Here is a 24,047-nt window from a genome sequence, read left to right as displayed (position 1 = left end):
AGCAGTGCTACAATGACATCTGTAAAGACCTTGAGGATGGAAATAGACATGGAAAAAACAAGGAAAGCTTTCCGAAAGATCTCTGAACTCAGAAGGAGGTTCCAACCTCGAATCAGTATGTTAAAGGATGCCAAAGGACAGTCAGCAACTGATTCAGAGAAGCAAACAGAGATGGAAGGAATATACTGAAAATCTGTACAGCAGGGATGTCAACATCCAAGATACTCTAGAACAGTGGTTCCCAAACTGGGAGCCTCCAGAAGTTGCTGAACTTCAACTCCCATCAGCAGCAGCTACAATTTATTGGGGCTGGGGATGATGGGAGCTGTATTCAGCAACATCTGGAGGCTCCCAGTTGGGAACCACTGGCCTAGAGGATATTCCCTACTTGCAAGAATCTCTACTATGGGAAGATGAAATTAGATCAGCACTCCGGTCATTAACAAGTAGGAAGGCTACAGGAATTGATGTGATAGCTACAGAAATATGGCAGGCAACAGAAGGAGAATCAATCAAGGCTCTAACCAACTATGCCAGCAGATTTGGAGAATGACACAGTGGCCAACAGATTGGAAGGTCAGTGTACATACCCATACCAAAGAAAGGAGACTTAACAGATTGTGCAAACCATCACACAATATTATCCTTAATTTCACATGCTATCAAAATAATGCTCAAGATCATCCAACGCAGCTTAGAGTCCTACATAGAAAGGGAAATGCCGGATGTTCAAGCTGGTTTCAGAAAAGGCAGAGGAACAAGAGACATCATTACTGATGCATGCTGGATAATTGAGAAAGCCAAAGAATACCAAAAAGAAGTCAATATGTGCTTCATCAACTACAGAAAAGCCTTCAATTGTATCAACCATGTCAAGTTGTGGAATATCCTTAGGAAAATGGGCATCCCAGAACATCTCATTGTCCTCATGAGAAACCTATACAAAAGACAGGAAGCCACAGTCCAGACAGAACATCCAAGCAGTCAAGAAATACGCTGCAGACTAGCACCTGGTAGGGTTGCAGTGAAGGCCTTGGAAAAGTATATTTGTCTATACCAACAAAGATTAGACTTCTTTGGACAATGGTTTTTCCTGTGATACTCTGGACGTGAAAGCTAGAATTTGAAGAAGCAAGATAGAAGAAGAAGCATTGATGCTTTTGAACTTTGGTGCTGGAAAAGACTTTTGAGGATACCATGGACAGCCAGGAAAACAAACAAATGGATAATAGAACAAATCAATCCAGAATTTTCTTTCGAGGCACAAATGACCAAGCTCAAACAATCATACTCTGGACACATTATGTGAAAACGCAGCTCCCTTGAGAAGTCCATAATTCTGGGAAACGGAAGAAAAAGAAGAGGACAAACAGCAGCATGGTGGATGGACTCGTATACAACAGCAATGAAAGTGCCACCGAGAAACCTTAAAGGCCAAGTTGAAGACAGATCATCCTGGAGAGAACCTATGTGGTCGCTGAGAGTTGACACGGACTTGACAGCACTTAATCAATCAGAGGCACGACACTGGACTAAAGGGAATGATGCCGGACCCTTGGATGCGATTCAGAATAATTCCTGTATATTCCAGTTTCAACTGCTTCCTGCATGAGAAGTCCTCCTAGATCACTCACATGTAGGAAACTTACCTCAAAGAGCACAAGTGACTCCTCCACTGGCCGGTCCCGCCATGGAGAAGGGGGTGGGTTATGTCCTTTTATTTCTTCCACCTTCTGGTGGCAAACGTAACCATAGCCCCTGAGGATGGAAAGGAGATATCAGCCACAAGGACAGCCGACATGTTCTCAGATGATAAAATTTGTTGCCACAGGATGGGGTGATGGTTTTAAAAGGAGCTTGGGTAAATTCTTGGAGGACAAGTCTATCATAGTCTTGACGGCTATAGGCTACCTCCAGGTTCACAGGCAGTATGCCTCTGAATGCCAATTAAGGGGAGCAACAGCAGGAGAGGGGGCATGCCCATCTCCCACTTGTGGGCTTACAGAGGCATTTGGTGGGCCACTGTGGGAAACAGGATGTTGGACTAGATAGGCCTTGGACTTGATCAAGCAGGGCTCTTATGTTCTTATAGCAGGAAGGAATGCAAATATTACTGCAGTCACATGTTCTCACAATCCCTTCAATAAGAAGCACTAAAGAAGAGCCAAAGAGCAAGACTGGGGAAATGGAAGGAAAAACAGAATGGGAGGTTTTGTTTTTCCCCCCTTTTTGCATCCCCAAAGCAATGCCACTCTCCTCACCTCTGGATAAGATCCACAGCCCAGGCATACAGCTGGTCAAAGTAGTCAGAGGCATGGGTCACTGCGCACGGGGTGTATCCTGGGGGAAAACAGTGCCAAAGCATAAGAGTGCCTCTCTTCGCACCATATGTGGGGCCATCTCCACTATCACACCCAAGCCTACACCTAGCATAGCAACACCCCCAAACCCACCTCAAGCTCCCAGAAATAGCACCACCATTTATTTAATACTTTTATATTTGCTACTTTTCAACTAAGTAAGCTCTCAAAGAGACTTCAAAAACTAAGGGGGGAAATCATCTATTAGTCCTGCATTAACAAGAGTGAACGTTCTCATTCTTCACCAGCCTCGGGTAGAATGGCTGGCCGTCCAACAGTCGAGGAGGCCCTACCTTATGAAGGGCTCATAGCAACACACCATTGGCATGCACACTAGGCCTACCTTACGAAGGGCTCATAGCAACAAACCACTGGCATGCACACTAGGCCACAGGCAGCATGGTTCAAAACATGCTCGCATGGTGCAAAGTCCAGAAGAGCAGATAACCTTTCCCTCACCCCCACCCCATTTCCCTTGGGCCCAATGAGCAGCACAGCTCTCCCACCCGCCCACCTTCCTACTGCTGAGTGTGCATACCTAACCACTCCACGATGTCACGGATGGCTGTAAAATACTTCTCCTCCTCTTTTTCAGGATTTGTGTCATCATAGCGCAGGAAACAAATCCCACCATTAGCCTGAGGAAAGAGAGAAGTAAAGCCACAGACAGTTATCTTGCCTGTCGGGGAAAAGCCTCCTTGCCCCTCCCAAGCGCGCGCGCGTGTGTGTGTGTGTATGTATGTAGAACCTGAGAGTGGCACTTTAAGACAAGCTTTAACCTGGTGTCCAAAACAGTTATTTCTAGATCATGCAAACTGCCCAACAGGTTTCAATTTTTAAAATCCTCTTCAGAGGCACTGTACAGATTGTTCTCCTAACTATCCTCCCACCCCTGCCATACAAAAGGTGTCTGAATAAAGAGCAGGCAGAAAGTGGGAAGACAGCAAGAGTCTCTTACCTTGGCAAAGCCAAAGTTGAAGTTGATGGCTTTGGCATGGCCAATGTGCAGAATGCCGTTGGGCTCAGGTGGGAATCGTGTGCGCACCTAGGGCAGAAAACATTTCAGTCATGTTAGCCGAGGTCCCCTTGGATGAAATCTACCCCGGCATCCACAAACACAGCCCCACCCAAAGTGCTAGTACAGGCTCACCATAATGGACTTAACCTTCCACTAAAATTGGGGGTGGGAGGATTCCTGCATCTCAGGTTTGGAGCAGTACCCTGTTCTCTATGGAACCTTGGCTGCGTCACTTTCCTTATGTTAGCCATCATATCCATATAGCAAACATCACAGTGGAAAGGGGAAGATACAGAATTAAGTTGTCTAGGAGGCTTAGCCTGCAAACCACTTTCTATACAGTTGAGTGTCGAGTGTTTCCCCCACTCAAAACTTGAATTTGTGCCAGGATTCAGTCACCAGGGCTTAGGCCCAGAACGTGTTTTCAGTCCAAAGGCTCAGTCCAGAAAAATGTGAGTTATAAGAACAGTCACTTTAAAGCAGGACCAGAACATCCTGCCTTCTTCACTGGTTTGTCTCCTCCCCACATTCACATTTGGGGTTATGCTTAAGGGTCCCCCAGAGGGAAAGGTTCTCAGGTAATACTAAGGCTTGGTACTTCTCATTTTAGAAATTAAGCAGTGCCCATCTCTAGAGATTTTGGGCATGGAAAGTAGCAGCTCAGAGTACTAATCATGATGAAGTTGGGTTGAGGGAAGATCTTGGCATTTCTCTGGGCCCAAATTTCCAAGCAAGCTGCGCACAGGCTAATCCTTGCTGTCTCCATAGCAATGAGTGCAACATCAGATTTCGTCTACTGTTGGTAGGTAAAAGAGATTAAACCTGACAGCTGGAGAAGGATATTATGTGCATGTGTCTGCATGCACACATACTCCTCTGTCCCATGCCCTGCTAGTGCCATACATACATGGCATCAGTCCGAATCCCCAGATCTCAGCTTTATCATCAGCCTTGTCAAAGAAACAACTTGGCTGTCCCAGGTGGGTATGAGGTTTCACAATACTTGAGAAACCCAAGTTTTACAGACTAGCTGCTGCATGAACCCAGCCTGCCCAATGAAGATGGAGGGAAGATTTCCACCCCCGGAGCACCTGTCCGCCTGTGATTTCCAGATGTTGCTTCAGCAGGTTCATGGTGTTGGGTGTGACAACATAGCCTTCTGTCTTGTAGTTCTCACCTGGAGAAGTAGGGAATGTATCAGCATGTAGCTTAGAACATTGCATACAGAAACTGCAGCATTCTGAATTATGTCATTTCTGCACCTTGAAAAACCTGAACTGGGATAGTTTTATGTTAAAATACCCAGTCCGCGTGCATAATGAAGTGCCATACTCTTTTTCTTGATGCAAAATTTGTGAAGTTCAGCAAATGGAATGGAGGGTTTGTAAAACCACACAAAGCTGGTCTGGTAGAGCCAAACACGATTTGGTGGCATCTGGTGGTGACAGGAGCAAACATTCTCAGAAGAGCTCAGCAGCAAATTACGTGATCATCCAAGAAAGTTTAATACAAGGCCCACAGGGCCCTTACAAATTAACTAAATTGGGGCAGCATGTCCCTTAAACCAGCAAGCATGCTCCCATCAAGACATTTAGCACAATCAGTTGCTTGGCACAGCAGGACTGGCTGACTATTGCAACATGACTGCTTTTCAATAGAAAGGTTGCCAATGCAATTTAAAGAGCAAAAAAGAATATAGGTAGAGGATATTGCTCCAGGTCTGGCACCATTAAACCCTTGCCCTGCATAAGGCAGTACTTCAAGTTTCCATGGGTCCTGGAATAACTGAGAGAATTCACTGATGGAATCGGATAAATTGATGGCAGAGAGCCTAGCAACCACTGGTGAAAGTAAGGACTTGCTGGGCAGCTTACCTGGCTTGTGGAATTTGAGTGCTTCACCCCTCAGCTGCTCCATGAGAGATTTTGTCTCCTGGAACACATCACCTGCAGGACAATACTTAGGGTCAGGATTTCACAGGGCCAGAATCAATTTTTAAAAGCAAGACAAAAGCACAGCAAAAGCATCCCCATTGGTGACAAGAGTGGCTCCCGGAAAATGCAATATTTTATTTCCTTGTTACTTTTACTTTATCTTTTCTTCCCCCAGCTTTCTCTCCTTGTCTCCCTCTATCAAAATTTACAATGTAAGCTCCTTGAGACAGGGACCTATCGATTACTCTGTAAAGTGCCATGCACACGAATTGAACAATAGCAGCTGTTACTATTTATTCTGCATCACAGAGAGCCGGAATTCAGAATGGGAAGAGACTACCAGAACTAAGAATGAAGTTTCCATCAGGAATCTCATAGCCCTTGTTACCAGCAGTATATCCAAGCTACAACCAGGATATAGTATCCACAACTGCATGGGGCATCATCCGCCTGTTCCCAAAATTAACTGCACATTGATTGATGTTCTTCTCAAGAGCCTTAGAGGGCACCCTTGACCTTGACCAAAACATATGATGTGAGGGTCACAGAAGGCGAGAGCAATTTCCCAAGGGAGCAAATGCACAACACAGACACAGCAAACACTAGGAGAAGACTGAACTGCTGCCAATGTTCCAGCTGTGAGGCCTTTGCTGCTGTGGCCAGGAGACCAGGGCCAGAGAGCAAAGTGCCGGAAGGCAGCAGCAGATTCATGTGTGCCAGGACCAGACAGACTAAAGAGTGGCTATGGAGCTTCCTACACTTAAAAGAATGGAACAACTTCAGCAAAGGCCTTACCATTTTCCACCACAGATGCCTTCCCCTTCTTCTCTGGTTCAGCAGCACGGGGCTTTGAGGCCTGATGAGGCAACAAGAACCACCACTCATTATAACCCAAGGATCTCAGTGATAATACGTGACTTTGGGGGCTTTAAGAGCAGCCTGACACACAGAAGTTTAGTAGGTGAAGCTTTTTTAAAAAAATCATTTCCTGCCCAAATCACAGACATAATACAAACACAAATGGAAACAACAGAGGGATCAGAGAGGAGGCTCACACCTCCCTTAGCAACTACTTGTGCCTCCTCAGGGATGATTGCCTGAGGACCATGGCTTTTTTATTATCATCATCATCTACATTTTATATCACACTCTTCCTCCAAAGAGCCCAGAGCGGTGTACCACATACTTATTTTTTACATTTTGTATCCCGCTCTTCCTCCAAGGAGCCCAGAGCAGTGTACTGTATACTTAGGTTTCTCCTCACAACAACCCTGTGAAGTAGGTTAGGCTGAGAGAGAAGTGACCGGCCCAGAGTCACCCAGCAAGTCTCATGGCTGAATGGGGATTTGAACTCGGGTCTCCCCGGTCCTAGTCCAGCACTCTAACCACTACACCACGCTGGCTCTGAATCCTCCCCACCACTGCAGGCCTGCCAACTCTGAGTAAAAAGCAATGTATGCAACACTGAATGCCAACACCCCCCCGAAAAAAAGGCTGAGAAAGCTAGCATATTGCACTACCTTTGGCTTCTTTTCCAGATCAGCTTCTGTCTTTGGGCCCAGCAAGTGAAGAACCTGCAGGAGAAGAAAGAGAGTCACGTGAGCAGTAGGGGAGGTGGGACTGGATGGATGCACTGAGCTGGACTAGGCTCTCTCCACACTTCCAACAAACCTTCTAGACAAATCATAGCCCCTATAATCTGCCTCATCCCTGCAAGGCCGGCTTATTCTCACATAAGCTCATAAGAACAGCCCTGCTGGGTCAGACCCAAGACCTAGCATGGAATTTGCCTTTTTCACCACACCACACTGAGTTGACATTTTCAATGAGCTGTCCACCACAACCCCACTCCTGGTCAGTCACCGACAGCTCAGATCCCATCAGTGTGTACGTGAAGCTGGGTTCCCCCCACCCCCACCCCAATATGCATCACTTTACACTTGCTTATACTGAACCACATTTGCCATTTTGCCACCCACTCACCCACTTTTGGAGAGACCCAGACACCAGACAAGTGTCTCACTCACTCACCAGAGAAGATGCACCCCCCTGCCCCATCGATGTGCACCATCATCAGTGTGTACTCTGTACACCCTAAAAGATGCATGTTTCAGACTCAATGCTATGTCTGTCTCTCTTGAGTTAGACCGCACATGATGTTAGAGCCATGGCTCTGTCTCCTTTGACCTAGCAGCTCAGTGGGTAGGACTTTTTGTAGTCAACATTTGTGCCAAGCAAGCAAGTTAGTATCGGGTGCAAAATTCAGCACCCTAAGAATCTCAGCATTATTTTTATTTTTTGAACAGATGTTTCTAGTTCTTGAGGCCCACTTGAAAGGATGCAAGTAATGCTGGTGAAGATTTCAGAAACCAGAGAATATAAGAGCCCTACTGGATCAGACTAGAAATCTATCAAAACGCAGAATTCTGTTTCTCACAGTAGCCAGCCAGATGCCTCTGGGAAGCCTGCAAGTGGGGCATGCAGACAGTAGCCCTCTCCTGTTGCCGATACCTCCAATAACTTGGGGGAGGGGGGAATGTGAAACCGTCACTGCCTCTGAACATGGAGGTTCCACATAGCCATTATGATTAATAGCCAGTGACAGACCTCTTCTCCATGAATTTGACCAATTCCCTTTTAAAGCAATGTAAGCTTGTGACCATCAACACATCCCATGGCAGCAGATTCCATAGCTTCATGATCTATGGTGCCAATTAGGGCTTTTCCATCGATCCCGAATCTCCTACCAATCAATTTCCAGGAATAACCTCAAGTTCTAAGTGTTGAAAGAAAAAATTCTCTCCATCCATTTTACATGCATACATGTATAAAGCTCTATCACATCCACCCCATCAGTGTTCCCTCTAAGGCATGTGTTTGCGCTCACACCACTTTTGATGTCCACTCAGTCAATTTTAGCTTCCACTCAGGTTGAATCTGGAAGGCCCCACTCTGAAAGCCTGTGCGCACATACGGCCTGGATACTGCCGTGCAGAACAAAACTCATTCTGCACACAGATGAAAAAAATTAAAGAGAACACAGCACCCCACCCTTAGCCTCCTTCTTCCCAAACTAAAAAGCCCCAAGTGCTTTAGCCTTCCTTGTAGACAACTCTGCATGTGTATATACACATAATTTATAGGAACAGATGCTGCTGCCATATACTGAGTCAGACCCTTGGTCCGTCCAGCTCAGTATTGTCTGCACTGACTGGCAGCAGGTCTTCAAGCCAGGACTCCTTCCAACCCTACTTAGGGATACTATATGCATTGAACCTGGAGCCTTCAGTATGCAAAGCATGTGCTCTACCATGGAACTACTACCCCTCCCCATGCGTAAGTCTGGGCACGCATAGGATTTTCAGTGGTCAGAGGGTGGGGCTTCAGCATGCTGGCCCCTTCCATGAACAACAGGGGGGAAAGTACCGCAAGCATAGACACATAAGCTCAACTTGCACAATTTATATGGGCTGCAGGATTACTGGGGCGGGGGGATTTTTAAGTGCAAACTCTACACAGCCCTCTACTATGGGTACACTACCCATGGCTCGTCTAGAAGAGGCAGCCCCAGTTCTGCCATAATGATCCAGCCAAACTCCCATCCAGTGGTTGGCTGACCTCCCACCCACCCAGCTCTCAAGGCCCCTGACTCACCTGCAGGTCTACCTCGTTCTTAATTATTTTGCCATCGGCCCATTTCAACTTGCTCCGTGCCTCGCCTGCAAGAAAGCACAGTAGAGATGCCAGTGCCGCCTTCATCTGATGCGTCTTGAGTCCCCGCTGAGGATCAGTCGGACACCTAGGAGTTCTTCCTAGGGCTACAACTGGGGTCAGGGCCATTCCAACTGTAATGTAGGCTGGGGCAGGCCACTTTAGGAGGCAAGAATGCAAGCCAATTCCCAGGAGCAGCACAGCTATACCACACACACACACACACACACACACACACACACACACACACGGCCTGTAAAGGAAGGAAGGTGAAATGGCACCACACTGCCGTTTATCTTCCCTTCCCAATAGAAGCGGAAGAAAGGGGGACAAATTTGGAAGGAAGCAACCGGGGATGTGATTTTAATAGAAAAAGAGACAACAGGAAGGCAATGGACACCATTTATTTATTATTATACCGATCTTTCTTGAAAGCTCTGGTGTTTGGTTTCAGGCAGCAAGAAGTCAGGGGCCAACACTAATTGGGGTATCCTAAGAGCTACACTCTCCAGGGCTTCCAAAGCCAGCTGCATCTCTGTCTATAGGAGAGATGATTTTAGGACCATATGAAGAAAATGTGCTATTGAAGTCTGGTCAGAACAAGGAAAAAGAGATTGGGGTGGGGGGTGAGGATGAAGTCTAGCTACAGTAGGGTTCCAGCCAGCGTTCCCTCTAACAGGGATTCCCAGAAGTTGTTGACTACAACTCCCAGACTCCTCAGCTGCAATGGCTTTTGCTTGGGGATTCTGGGAGTTGTAGTCAACATCTGGGAATCCTTGTTAGAGGGAACACTGGTTCCACCATGTGTAATGCTAGTTAAGAAACTAGGGACAGGTGATGGTGGTGGAGGCGACTGAAATATTCACTCCGGATTTTAGCCACACACCAATGTTTGGTTCCTGTACTACTTAAGCACTGAGCATTCCTGGCTCATATGGAATGTATGTTGCATAACAGGGACTTTGGGAGCCACTGAAGTCACTGCATTAGGTTGGCATTCAGTCGTGACTACTGAAATGCATTGTACATAGGGCTGGCCTTGAAGATTGTTTAGAAGCTTCAGTTGGTTCAGAATACAGCAGCCAGATTGGTCTTGTCAGACCATCAGATTGGTCTGATCTTGGCAGTGCTGATCAGAACATATTTTGCCAGTATGAAAATAACAGTGGTTCCCATTTTTGTTTCTAGTGATCATCCAAGGTGCTGAATTTAACCTATAAGGCCCTAATCAACTTGGGCCCAGGGTGTCTGAAGGATAGGGATGTGAATGAACCAAGGTTCGTGGCTTGGTATGAAAGGAGAAAGGGAAGGCAACAGTTGTGTTCGAGGTTCGTGCACAGGTTCGGCACCGAACCAGTTCTGGCGAGGTCCAAACCAGCGGAGTGGCGAGTGGTGGGAGTGGTGAGTGGGACCTTTGAAAAGGGAGTATAAATGGTGAGGACCTGCTTTCCGCCATCCCAGGCAGCTTCCTGCTGGGGCAGAGGCTCTCCTCACAAGAACCTGCACATGGCACTGGCACACTCATGGCCTCCATGCATGCGTGGACACCATTTGCGTGGTCAGCAAAACCATGTTGACCACGCAAATGGCATCCATGAATGCACAGAGACCATGTGTGTGCCATCGCCACACGCGGGTTATCGCAGGGAGAGCTGCCGCCATAGCAGGAAGCTGCATTGGGTAGTGGAGAGCAGGTCCTTACCAGCTCTACTCCTGTTTAAAGGTCCCACTCGCCGCTCCCTCCCAGCAGCGCCAAACCAGTTCGGGCCTCGCCGGAACCAGTTCAGCACCAAACTGAGGTTCATGCACATCCCTACTGAAGGACTCTTTGTCGCCATACAAACCTGCCCAGAGATTAAGATATGCTTCAGAGGCCCTGCTTCAGGTGCCACTACCTTCAGAGGCAGGGCAGGTGGTGACAGTCACCCCCCACAAGTTGTGGAGACACTTGACTGACACTGACTTTATCATCACTGTGTTGCCAGGGGAAGACAATTTTAGTCTCCAGTGGTTATAATTATTTTCCTGCCTTGGTTGTCCTACTATTTTTATCACTGCTTTTATTGTTGCACTTACTGAGGCTTTGCTGATTAATATTTTGTTAATATGTTACTGTTCTAATATTAAGTGGGCACCAGCAAAGTGAAACATCAAGAAAGCAATGCCCCCTCCTCACAAGATCATGACTTCCAACCACACTCAGGCTAGCACTGAATGACCTGGTGAAGTTTGGAAGGGAGGAAGTTTAAGGAAAAATGAGCAAGTCTGAAAAGGGGCACAAAGTGAGTGCAGCAATACACACAATAAAGAGGTACTATTGGCAACACACCTGAATCCTTCCCTTCCTCCCCTTGCCCCAAGCCACTCACCCATCAGCAGACCCATGTTAAATCGATAGCGCTCTGAAATGAGCTGGGCTCTGTGTTTGCTAATGGCAGCTTCCACCTAGAGTCAAAAAGAAAAGGGAAGATATTCTAATTTAAGCCAAAAAAGTGATCTAAAGTTACTGCCATAGAAGACTGAATATAGTGTATCGGTAAGATTCTACCCTACTAGTTTAATGATTTACAATTTATTGTAAATAAATTTAACACAATTTATTATTAAAAATGAATTGCAGCATGGGGCATCCAGAAGAAGCCACTGAAAAGATCAGGGTTTATTAGTTAGGCAACACGCCCAAGTAGATGGACTTGGCAAGGTCCATCTGTCAGGCTTCAGCAGAACTATGCACCTTGATTACTACCATCTCTGCCTTGGCAAAAGATATGTAGGGGAGCCTGGGCAGATCTGCAGACATGCACACCCCACTGCCCAGCTCCAAGCATGTAAGGGAGAACTTGCTGGGAGGCATCACACCCCTTTATGGCCCTAATAGCTGGAACCCACACTCACCGCCTCTTCAATCTGCTCCGGTGTCACAGTCACACCAATACCACACTCTCTGTCAAAGTCTGTGACATCCATGGGGTCCACTGGGTGGCTTTTAATGTACTCCAGAGCAGCTGCAGGCACAAAGAAGACAGGTGGGTTAGAGGGAACAGGAACCCCAGAGTGTAGAGAAGCATGCCTAGCCCATCCTGACAAGTGCTGCTCAGGTCTGGGGCAGAGTTTTTGCTTTATGCTCAAGGTTGAGTTACCCAGCTGGGACTCAGGGAAACACTTTTTCCACAGGCGAGACTGGCTATCAACCTTTGCAGGCTTTGGCCTTTCCCTGGCACATGGCTTGGCTCACTTGCTTGAGTTATCTGGATAGTTTTATTAAGCCACTTGCAGGTACTTCTGGCATGGGGCATCTATTCCAGTGCTGCTCTCTGCTTGTGGCACTCTAGAATTAGGAGAATGTGGATTAATCTACACATACAAATTAAGCATGTAACCTAAGTGTGCGGTACAAGATGCAAGCTTTATTTATTTAGCATGTATATATCGCTTTTCATGCGAACCTCCCAAAGTAGTTTACAAAGAACTTGAAGAACTAACAATTTATCAAGCCACACGTTTACATCCTTACATGGGCCTTAGTCCAACTTCTTTCTTCTCTCCTCCCCTCAGAGCAAGATGGTCCCTGTGAAGTTCATGCACAGAGGATCCCACCAGAGGGCAGAGGAGGATGTTCTCAAGCTCTGCAATTGCTAGCTTCCTCTAGTCTAGTCAAAAGGGCACACTTCCTTTTTACACTTCAGGAATCAGGACTGCTTAGACATTGCCCTCAAGTCTGTTATCCTGTATTCACAAGTCAGACTCACAGCTGATCATTTGGACATTATACAGACAGTAGCAGCACCTGGCGGGGGTGGGGGGACTGAGGGAGGGGGAGCTCAAAAGGGACAAAATGCATTTATGGATGGGCGAACTGTATCCCACATATTAGATCTTTGAAACAGAATTGGGAGGGCGGGTAGGGGGGTAAACTTCTGAGGGGGGGCGCTTGCCCTCCATCTGGAGCTGCCCTTGTATACAGATACATACACCATCCTCTGCCTTCTTCCTAAGAGATGTGTGTGAATAAAAATAAGGTCCAAGGCAACCCTAAGACAAACCGAAAACTGAACTTTGGTATGGTGCCCCTCAGTGCTCCATATTGTTTGTTGGTCTAGGACCAACAAACGGAAGTACTTTTTCACACAACGCGTGATCCACTTGTGGAACTCTCTGCCACAGGATGTGGTGACAGCCAACAACCTGGATGGCTTTAAGAAGGGTTTGGATGACTTCATGGAGCAGAGGTCTATCAATGGCTACTAGTCGGAGGGCTGTAGGCCACCTCCTGCCTCAAGGGCAGGGTGCCTCTGAGTACCAGTTGCAGGGGAGTAATGGCAGGTGAGAGGGCATGCCCTCAACTCCTGACTGTAGGCTCCCAATGGCATCTGGTGGGCCACTGTGCGAAACAGGATGCTGGACTAGATGGGCCTTGGGCCTGATCCAGCAGGGCTGTTCTTATGTTCTTATGTCTCCAATGTTGTTTAACATCTACATGAAACCGCTGGGAGAGATCATCAGGAGATTTGGTGCAGGGTGTTATCAGTATGCTGATGACACCCAAATCTTTTTCTCCATGTCATCAGGAGAAGGCATAACCTCCTTAAATGCCTGCCTGGAGGCAGTGATGGGCTGGATGAGAGGTAACAGGCTGAGGCTGAATCCAGATAAGATGGAGGTACTTATTGTGCGAGGTTGGAACTTGGGAGATGATTTTGATCTGCCAGTTCTGGATGGGGTCACACTTCCCCAGAAGGAACAGGTACACAGTCTGGGGGTGCTTCTGGACACAAAACTCTCCCTGGTGTCCCAGGTTGAGGCAGTGGCCAAAGGTGCCTTTTATCAGCTTCGGCTGATACGCCAGCTGTGTCAATTTCTTGAGATAAATGACCTCAGAACAGTTGTATATCTGCTAGTCACCTCCAGACTTGACTACTGTAAAGCGCTCTATGTGGGGCTGCCTTTGTACGTAGTCCGGAAACTGCAGTTAGTCCAGAATGCAGCAGCTAGATTGGTCTCTGGGTCATCTCGGAGAGACCATACCACTCCTAGCTTAAAAGATCTACACTGGCTGCCGATAAGTTTATGGGCAAAGTACAAAGTTTTGGTTAACCTATAAAGCCCTAAACAGCTTGGGCCCTGGGTATTTAAGAGAACGTCTTCTTTGCTATGAGCCACACCACCCATTGAGATCATCTGGAGAGGTTCATCTGCAGTTACCACCGGCTCGTCTGGTGGCTACTCGGGGACGGGCCTTCTCCATTGCTGCCCCGAGGCTTTGGAACACACTTCCTGCTGAAATAAGAGCTGCCACATCTCTTACAACTTTTAAAAAGGCAATCAAGATGCATTTGTTTACCCAGGCTTTTAATTAGGTATTGTTTTAATTGTGTTTTTATAGTTTTAACATTTTAAATTTTAATTGTTGAAATGGTTTAATCTTTTTATTGGTTGTTTTTATTGTTTTGTTGTAAACCACCCAGAGAACTTGCATTTTGGGCAGTATAAAAATGTGTTAAATAAATAAATAAACCAAAGATCAATGGCCTGGAAAAGAAACATTGGTAGACTTACTGTGAAGGGTTCTTTTTCTGGTATGGGGAGGGCATCCACGACGTGATGGGTATTGTTTCGAGACAGGACCAATGGGATTTTAGCATGCTGTTCCCCTTCTCGGTAACTCCCTCTCCAGCCCAGTTCTGTTCTGTCGAGTGGAGCAAAGTTACCGCCAAGTGAGCAATTATCCGGGAACAAACAACTCAGCTCTAAATGATGGATGATATTCGCCAGGCCAAGAAAAAAAAAAATAGTAATAGACATAAGCAAAGTAAGAAAAAACAAAGGTATAGTGAAAACTAAGTTACCCTGGGAGTCGCCCCACCTTCCACAATATCCCTTGGAATATCCGCAGGAGGGCCGGATGCCCTCCCCATACCAGAAAAAGAACCCTTCACGGTAAGTCTACCAATGTTTCTTTTTCCAAGGTATGGGGAGGGCATCCATGACGTGACGGGACGTACCCAAGCTATCAGAAGGGAGGGCAGTGGATTCTTTACACAACCCTTGGTAGTACCATACTTCCCACAGCTGCTTGAGCGTCATAGAAGGATGGGATTTTGTAGTGTTTCACAAAGAGCAAAGAAGACGACCAAGTCGCTGCCTTACAGATTTCTTCTAGCGGAGCCCTTGCAGAAAAAGCTGCTGAAGCTGACGCACTCCTGGTAGAGTGGGCTGTAATACCTTTCGGAACAGATAAGCCCGATGCTTCGTATGACAAGGCAATCACAGCCCTAATCCAACAAACTAATGTCTGTGCAGAGACCTTAACTCCCAAGGAGGCCGGGTGAAAAGACACAAAAAGAGAATCCGATTTACAGAATGCTTTAGTTTGCTTAACATAAACTTTTAGAGTCCTCCTCACATCCAAGGAATGCCAAGCCCTCTCCTTAGGGTGCTTGGGTGAAGGGCAAAAGGATGGAAGTACAAGAACCGGAGTCCTTATTTTTTGGAACAAAAGTAGGGTCCAATTTTAATACCACAGAATCTGCTTGGAAAATACACAGTTCATCCCTGACCAATAAAGCCGCTAGTTCTGAAACTCGTCTCACGGATGTGATCGCAACTAAAAACAGCACTTTGAAAGACAACAACTTTAATGAAACAGATTGTAAAGGCTCAAAGGGAGCTTTAGTAAGTGAGTTCAACATTTTATTAAGATCCCAAGTGGGAAACCTGTGAACTGGAGGAGGAGCCAAATTATTAACCCCTCTGAGGAAACGTTTAATGTGGGGGGTGAAGATTAGAAGATCCCATATGAGACAAATCCAACACAGAAGCCAAGGCCAAAGTTTGACAGCACGAAGTAGATGGTCGTAGGCCCTTCTCCATCCCTGCTTGAAGAAAGTCTAGTACCTCTGGAACACCTGCTGAAAGAAGCGATAATTTGTGCTTCTTCCCCCAGGAGCAAAAAGCCTTCCAAGTAACCCGATAGATATGCCTGGTGGATTCCCGCCTAGTCGCCAAGATGGTATTCTGGACGGGGCGAGAGTAACCCCTAGCCTCTAGCGCTTTCCGCTCAACCTCCACACGTGAAGGTGGAACCACGCTGGGTCCGGATGGAACATTGGACCTTGGACTAGAGGTCTTCCCGTAGAGGGAGAGGCCACAGCGGTTGAATCGACAGTGCCACCAGGTCGGAGAACCAAGGTCTCTGAGGCCAGGAGGGAGCGACTAGAATGACCTCTGCTGTCTCGTGCACTAATTTGTGGATTACTGCCCCGAGAATTACTGTGGGAGGAAACGCAAATAGAAGAACTGAAGGTCAAGAAGACACTAAAGCATCCACTTGCTCCACATTGTGGCACCAATGTCTAGAAAAGAACCGGGGAACCTGATTGTTCTGTTGAGAGGCAAAGAGGTCCACCCGGGGCAGACCCCACTGTTGCACAATCTGATAGAAGACTTGCGAATGTAATGACCACTCCGCCGGGTCCAGCCACTGGCGACGCAACCAGTCTGCCTGTACGTTCGCCACGCCGGAAAGGTGTTCTGCCGTAATTGACTTCAGGTGTGACTCCACCCATTGGAACCACCGTTTCGATTCTCTCATCAGAGCTCGCGACCGTGTGCCACCCTGCCGGTTTAGATGAGCTTTGGCAGTGACATTGTCCATGCGGACAAGTACATGTTCTCCCGACACGAGGTCCTGAAAACAAATGAGTGCCAGACGAATAGCTTTGAGCTCGAGCCAACTGATACTGAATCGGAGGTCTCTCTGCTCCCATGTCCCTTGGGCATGGCAGGGCGGCACACAGTCGTGTGTACCGCCCTGCCAATTCCTTGGTCCATAAAATGGACGCTCTAGCGAATACCGAATTGGTCGTTGCCGCTCTGACTGTAGCAGAGGCCTCGTGTCCCTTTCGTAGAAGGTGATCGGCCTTTTTCTCCTCTGGGGCCCTCAGGAATTCTTCACCTTCTTTGCTCACCAGGGCACCCGTTACCAATTGGGCCACGGGCGCATCAACCACAGGCACAGCTAGAAGGGACATAATATCAGGTGGCAATGAGTAAAGCTTTTTAGGAAAAGACAGTGTGGGTTTGGTTGCAACCAGAACTCCCCACTCTACTAGCATAACTTCCTTAAATAGGGAGGGAAAGGGTACCGTAGCCGCTGAGACGGGGGTAGATGGAAAGACCTCCTGGTGCATCCCGAACCCTGAGGAGTATCAACAGTGGGTGCCACATCCTTAATGGCTCTTTTAACCTTAGCTAAGAGGAGTTCAAATTCTGCATTAGAAAATAATCTAATTGTACTGGGCTTCTCAGGTAACTCCTGCTCATCTGACAGTTCACCTTCTTCTTTTTCCTCCTCTGAGGAAGAATATTGATTAGGGGCATGTTTATGGCCAGACGGCTGGAGCTCTGATACCAGAGTGGTCACTGGATTAGTCGCAATCGTAATGTGCGACACCAAAGGGGTTGGGCGCTTTGGAGGCTGCACTGCCTCATCCAAGGAATAATGGACCAAGGACCCCCTTTTTTGAGGTCTCCTTTTATATCTCCTTTTGAACATCACCCTTTCCCCCGATGGAATGGCCCGCCTAACCGGGCTGGAGTCCGGGGAAGATGAAAAAGAGGGGCGCTTACGTCTCTGTACTGGGATGTTAGGTACTGCAGAGTTGCCTGGTTCAACAGCCAATGTGGTAGCCGAAATAGTAGAAGCGACTGTATTATGCACCCCAGCTTGAGCAGGATGACCAAATAAGTTCAGGCGCTGTTTCTTAAAAAACTCCCCCAGCCAGCGTAATTCATTAGAAGACATACGTCCCTCAACAGATTCAACAATGGGTCCTCCCGCCTGTGTAATATCCCCTCCATATAAACCGTTATTGGTGTCAGTATTACCACCGACCAACGATTCTTGCATCAGCCCGCGTTGTCCCAAAGGCAAGGGAACAGACTGTGCTGTGTCAAGAGCAAGGACCAGACTCGCGGCAGCACTCAAAATGGCGACCAGAGTTTTGGCGGGAATGACGGCTGCTTTCAGGCTGGGCTGCTGCGCTATAACCGCCTGGACCTGCAGCCGCTCACTGAGAGGAAGTGGAAGCCCATTTCTTCTTCTTTTTCTTGGTCCCCTCCGCCTTTAAATGCTTCGTTTTCTTAGAAGCCTTCAATTCAGCCAGGACCGAAACAACAGGCGGCGGCGGCGGCAGCAATGGCGCTGCAGAAGAAGCCCCTTCCTGTGCGCCCTGGAAGGCTACGAAACTGCTTCCCAATTTTGCTGCAGATTGGAAAGAGGTCCCTCTGAAAGGGAGCCTCTGAGCATATTGCCTGTATGGGCCAGTTCCATGTCGGTTGGAGGGGGGGGGGGAACACTGGAACTCACAAAAGGGTAGGAGGGTCGGGAGGACAAGGAAAAAGCACAGCTGCAAAGACAACGGAGACACAAGATAAACCAGGAACGAATGGCGACTCCCTTCCCTGCCTCGCACACAGTAGATTTAGAAAGGAGTTCTGGCGAACGAAGGCGGAGTAGACGAGGAAAGCTCTGTCTGCGAAGCGAGACAGGACAGAACTGGGCTGGAGAGGGAGTTACCAAGAAGGGGAACAGCGTGCTAAAATCCTATTGGCCCTGTCTCGAAGCATGCAGAACGTAACAATACCCATCACGTCATGGATGCCCTCCCCATACCTTGGGAAAAGGAAACAAATACTCGGGACAGTTTCAGGTTCCTATCCAACAAGCTGAAAGATCTCAACAGGCCCCCTAAAACTCAACAGCTTATCATTTCCCATTTGGTTTGTTATTTTATCAGTCCTTTTGGCTCTGAGGTGTCCTCCTGACTCACTGGATTTGTGTGCCTGGACACACACACACTCTCCTACCATGTGTGCAAACCACCACAACCATGACGCCAAATTAAACACCACTGCTAGACTGGCCCACAGGGCAACAGGGCATATTCCCAGTGCGCCCCACCCACAGAGCACCCCGACTCCCACCCTTAATGACCCATTCTGCTCAAAACCCAGCGCCATCCCTTCATCCATTCCACCACCCTCTCAGTGCCCCCAGTCCGGCCCTGCTAGAATCCACAAGACACGGTCAGGGAGAGGCAGCCTGGAAGTACTTCTCGGCGGCTTGTGGCAGATACATTACCAAGCAAGTATACAGCATGTGGTGTTCCCAGAAACTGCAGGGTAGAGCCTCTCAAATGTGGGCCAGTCATTGTGCTGGCACTACTTCCTAGCCAAACCCAGACCGATAGAAACCTTTATCAAAACAAAACAAAATCTGAATGCCTGACAGTATACTTAGCAAAAGGTAGGGATGTGCATGGAATCGGCAGGGGCCAGTTCAATGGCGGGGGTGGGGTAACTTTAAGGAAGGGTGCTCTTACCCCTCCCTCCACTTTCCCCCACCGGTGCTGGCTGGAAATCGGCGTGGCAGCGTACCTCCCTGCTGCCCTGTCTGCTCTTCGGACCAGAAGTAGGCGGAAGTAGCAAGCGAGCATGCGCACACTGGGCACATGCGTGCACATGTCACACTCGTTGTGCACGCATGCGCTCACTACTTCCGCCTACTTCTGGCCTGAAAAGCAGGCGGGGCGGCAGAGAGGTACGCTGCTGCCACGCTAGACTGGTTTTCTAGCCAGTGCTGGGGGGGGGGATGGAGGAGGGTAAGTGTACCCTCCCTCACCCTTAAAGTTACCCCACCCCCGCCGAACTATTCAAACCAACCATTGTTCATACCTGTTCGGAGGCCCATAAAAGGGCCCCCGAACAGGTTTGTGCACATCCCTAGCAAGAAGTTTGATTATTTCTATTAAGGCAGAGCTGCCAATACCAGAATGAAAGAAAAGAGCTGGGAACTTCTTTGACACAACCAGCATAAATCTCCGGTACATACCATTGACCTGCAGATCTGTAACAATCTTCTTGCTAGCAATGTACTTCACAAGGAAGCCGAGATGCTTTGGATCCTTAAGCCGGGAGGCTACATTGTATAAGAGAGTTCCGACTGTCTTGTCAACAGCTGAGCCAAGAATTCCTTGAGCCTAAAAAGTTGAGAAGGGCCAACGAGAAAGTTAAAAGACTGATTGAAGTTATATTGGATCTTGCTATCAACACTATGCGTGTTTTGTTTTGCACATGTGTGGGGATAGCGGGGAAGAAAACACCGTTTACTATATCATGAAAATATCAGGAGAGGTGACGACTAGAGAACAAGACTCTTTCCTGCCACAAGACAAGAGAGAAGCCACCTTTGCAACTGGAAGAACCAGCAAGATCTTCTACTCTGCTCCTTCCCAACTTAGTGAGAGCATTACAAATTCTACTGATTACAAGTTGTACTTGGTTCCGGCATACAGCATGATCATCATCATGCGACACTCACACACTTTGTTGGGTTGCAACACCACTGCGTTTGGGTGCACATGTGTATGTGATGATATAAGATATGACTACTTGCCCATTGTTGCACCAGAACAGTTCTTTACAGCCTGCAATTACTGAAATCTCATGAAGCAATTTCTCCAACTTTGCAAAAGTTACAAAATTTGCCAATCAGGTGCATTTTAGGAACTGGATTTTAAAACAACCTGTTCTATTAATAATAGAATAAACGGGTACATCCTGCTTTGTAAGCAGACAGTTCAAGCCAACCCACACCCATCAATGACTTCATCTTATCCCCAGAAAATAGGGGAAAAAGTGTAGGTAGCTGTGTTAGTCCTTTAGAAAAAAAAATCTAAGGTAGGAACATTATTCATCATTATTATATATTAGGGCCAACTAAAATATCACAAAGTAGTCATCAGGGTTTCAAGCTCTGCAAAAACTTTTCCAGGCTAGATGTTAAGCAAGATAAAAGGGCCGGGGGAGTCACATTTGAGCATGATGGAAGAACCCCTGGTCTGCTATTTGCAAGAGTTTGAATTAGAACACAAAATGACTTCTTACTCTGCCTATTCTCAGTTTATTTTCAAAAAGGCCATCTTTGCTGTAGCAGTACTTTCACTTTCAGATTCTCAGGGGCCTTAGAAGTGGAAATTCCAGAGGAGAAGAATATGGCTGGTTTGTTTGCAGGGAGGCACGAACACACGCCTTGGTGTCCGTCCACGGACGGACACCAAGGCTTTTATTAGAGAGGATATTAGTTTTATTATGCATCCCTGCATTTATGACAGCATTGTTATCATTTAGAAGCTTATTGATCTCAACAACTAGTCTTTAACACACCAGCTCTTTGGTCCTCATCTTCAGCTCAAAGGACATATAACTGCATTTGCTCACATTCTTCTCTTAATATCCTTGCCATTTCCACCACATATGCCACCACACATGTGTCATCTCTCTTTCAATAGCAGACAAAACTCTTAGGTATAATTTTAAGTTACTATAAGAAGAAAGCCACTGAATCACAGCTAGAATTTGGGTCCCCCTACAATAGTCACTGGGTCAGAAAAATCTCCTAGGAATTTTATCTGAACCACTCACTTTGATACAGCAGACTAGCAATCATTCGCATCTGCCATTGGCATTCTCAGGATGAACATTTTATTTACAAAATCAATTCCTCATTCTACTTTACAATAAAACATTTGCACTAGCTTTTTTTAAAAAAAGGATTTTCTAGCTGAGAGACATTACTGATCTCAAGCAGAAGCAACAAACCTGAAAACCGAGCAGGCATTTGCCCCATGAGATTACAACTGACAGGTAAAAAGCTTTACCAACAGGTAGTGGGGAACTGGTTCTTTTACTAAAACTACTGGTATAGAATCCACTTGCAGATGTAAGGTTTCCAGTGTTAACCTAATTAGGACAGCAAAGAACAAATGCATTGCAAGATCAAATTTGACACAATTCTTTAAAAGGAAAAGATCTGCCAGTCTTAAGCAAACGTCAGAGCAGAGAACAAAGATCAGATCTGAAAAGGAGAAAGGATAACTTGCAAATTGTTCTTCCTCCCCTTATGTGAGAAGAGAGAAAACTATCCATCAGAAAGTGTGGCACAAAAACATCATGCAATGAAGGAAGTATGAGGTAGGGTTACCACTTCCGTTTTTTCTGGCAGAGCTTAATAACATTTTTCTGATCTGGAAATGCAGTGATGGGGAAAGCTACACCTGTTGGACTTCAGACTGTCAGGCAGCTTTTTAAGTCAAAGGAACACTGATGGGGGCGGGGCGGAGAAAAGGTAGCAATTCTAGGAGGAGCACATGGGGAGCAGCTCGGAATTGCAAGTCAATAAAGCTCAGGCTAGGAATGGGGGAACCCGAGGACAAGAAGCAGAGTGTGTGACCTGTACGACTGCCTCGCGGAGCAACGCGGTGAGCGCCTCGTTCCGAAGAGTCTCGCGCGCCTTGCTTTCGCTCAACCCGATGCTGATGAAGAGGTTCAACGGGTCTGACCCATCAGCCGCCATGCTGCTGCAATCACCTCTACTACTTCCGCCCGCGGTCGGGCACCAGCTTCCCAATCCGACCTATTCACAGTGGGCGGCCGCTGTGATAAATGAAAACCAATCCAAAGCCTCCGTTTTCCTTACGGCCAATGGAAAGAATAGTCGGAAACGCACGCCCTTCTGGACAGCGCAACAAATCGGAGAGTGCTAAATTGAATGTGGGTTGGGTTAAGAATTGCTTTTCGTTGCATCAAGTCTATGGGAGAGTGATGTGGTGGTGAGCGCTGAAAAAGGAAACGAAACGCCCTCTAGCTTAGAACATAAGAACAGCCCTGCTGGATCAGGCACAAAGTCCATCTAGTCAGCATCCTGTTTCACACAGCGGCTCACCAGATGCCTCTGGGGAGCCCCCAGGCAAGAGTTATGTGCATGCCCCCTCTCCTGCTGTTGCTCCCCCGCAACTGGTATTGAGAGGAAGGAATCATGCCTCAGAGGCTGGAGGTGGCCCACAGCCATCAGACTAGTAGCCATTGATAGACCTGTCCATGAATCTGTCTAAACCCCTTTTAAAGTCATCCAAGCTGGTGGCCAGCACCACATCCTGTGGCAAAGAATCCCATAGATTAATTATGCGCTGTGTGAAAAAGTACTGCCGCTTGTTGGTCTAAATTTCCCAACCTTCAGTTTCATGGGGTTTCATCTCTCACAACACTAGAACCAGGGGTCACCCCTTTTATTTTATTTTATTTATATAAATTCAACAATAAATAAAATAAAATAAATGGAGTGACCCCTGGTTCTAGTGTTGTGAGAGAGGGAGAAATGTCTATCTCTGTCCACCCTCTCCACTCCATGCATAATTTTATACACTTTGATCATGTCTCCCCTTAGTTGCCTCTTTTCCAAGGTAAAGAGCCCAGATGCTGTAGCCTAGCCTCATAAGGAAGGCGCTCTAGGCCCCTGATCATTTTGGTTGCCCACTTCTGTACCTTTCCGAGCTCTACAATATCCTCCTTGATACGGTGACCAAAGCTGTACGCAATACTCCAGATGTGGCCACACCATAGATTTGTAGAAGGGCATTATAATATTAGCATTTTTATTTTCATTCCCCCTCCTAATGATTCCTAGCAAGAAATTGGCCTTTTTCACAGCTGCTGCGCACTGAGATGACACTTTCAATGAGCTGTCCACCACACCCCCAAGATCTCTCTCCTGGTCAGTCACCAACAGCTCAGATCCCATAAGTGTATATGTGAAGTGGGTGTTTTTTGCCCCAACATGCATCACTTTACACTTGCTTACAGTGAACCACATTTGCCATTTTGTCACCCAGTCCCCCAGTATGGAGAGATTTTTTTGGAGTTCCTCACAATCCGTTGTGGATTTCACTACCATAAATAGTTTATTGTCATCTGCAAATTTGGCCACTTTGCTGGTCACCCCAACTTCTAGATCATTTATGAACAAGTTAAAGAGCACTGGTCCCAGAACCGATCCCTGGGGGACTCCACTTCCTACCTACCTCCATTGTGAAATCTGTCCATTTATTCCTACTGTCTGTTTCCTGTCCTTCAACCAGTGACCGATCCACACATGAACTAGGGGTGTGCACGGAACCGGCTGGTTCG

General features: G+C 47.1%; 1 protein-coding gene across 1 annotated transcript in view; it reads right to left on the bottom strand.

The window, feature by feature from the left end:
* QARS1 (glutaminyl-tRNA synthetase 1) overlaps nt 1-22,489 on the bottom strand; it is a 33,315-nt gene extending 10,826 nt beyond the window's left edge. Inside the window, exons 1-13 of the mRNA XM_053303736.1 lie at nt 22,315-22,489; nt 19,915-20,062; nt 11,919-12,028; nt 11,393-11,468; nt 8,967-9,031; nt 6,833-6,886; nt 6,108-6,168; nt 5,253-5,324; nt 4,470-4,555; nt 3,319-3,405; nt 2,899-2,998; nt 2,262-2,340; nt 1,650-1,758 (exon numbers count right to left, since the gene is read on the bottom strand). Of these exons, the coding sequence (XP_053159711.1) occupies nt 1,650-1,758; nt 2,262-2,340; nt 2,899-2,998; nt 3,319-3,405; nt 4,470-4,555; nt 5,253-5,324; nt 6,108-6,168; nt 6,833-6,886; nt 8,967-9,031; nt 11,393-11,468; nt 11,919-12,028; nt 19,915-20,062; nt 22,315-22,437 (1,170 nt within the window). The 5' untranslated portion in view covers nt 22,438-22,489. The remainder of the gene's footprint in view (nt 1-1,649; nt 1,759-2,261; nt 2,341-2,898; nt 2,999-3,318; nt 3,406-4,469; nt 4,556-5,252; nt 5,325-6,107; nt 6,169-6,832; nt 6,887-8,966; nt 9,032-11,392; nt 11,469-11,918; nt 12,029-19,914; nt 20,063-22,314) is intronic.
* Nucleotides 22,490-24,047: the final 1,558 nt, after the last annotated feature.

The sequence above is a fragment of the Hemicordylus capensis genome, chromosome 2 (assembly GCF_027244095.1).
Source record: "Hemicordylus capensis ecotype Gifberg chromosome 2, rHemCap1.1.pri, whole genome shotgun sequence".
NCBI lineage: Eukaryota > Metazoa > Chordata > Lepidosauria > Squamata > Cordylidae > Hemicordylus > Hemicordylus capensis.
This window is presented reverse-complemented; position numbering and strand designations above follow the sequence as displayed.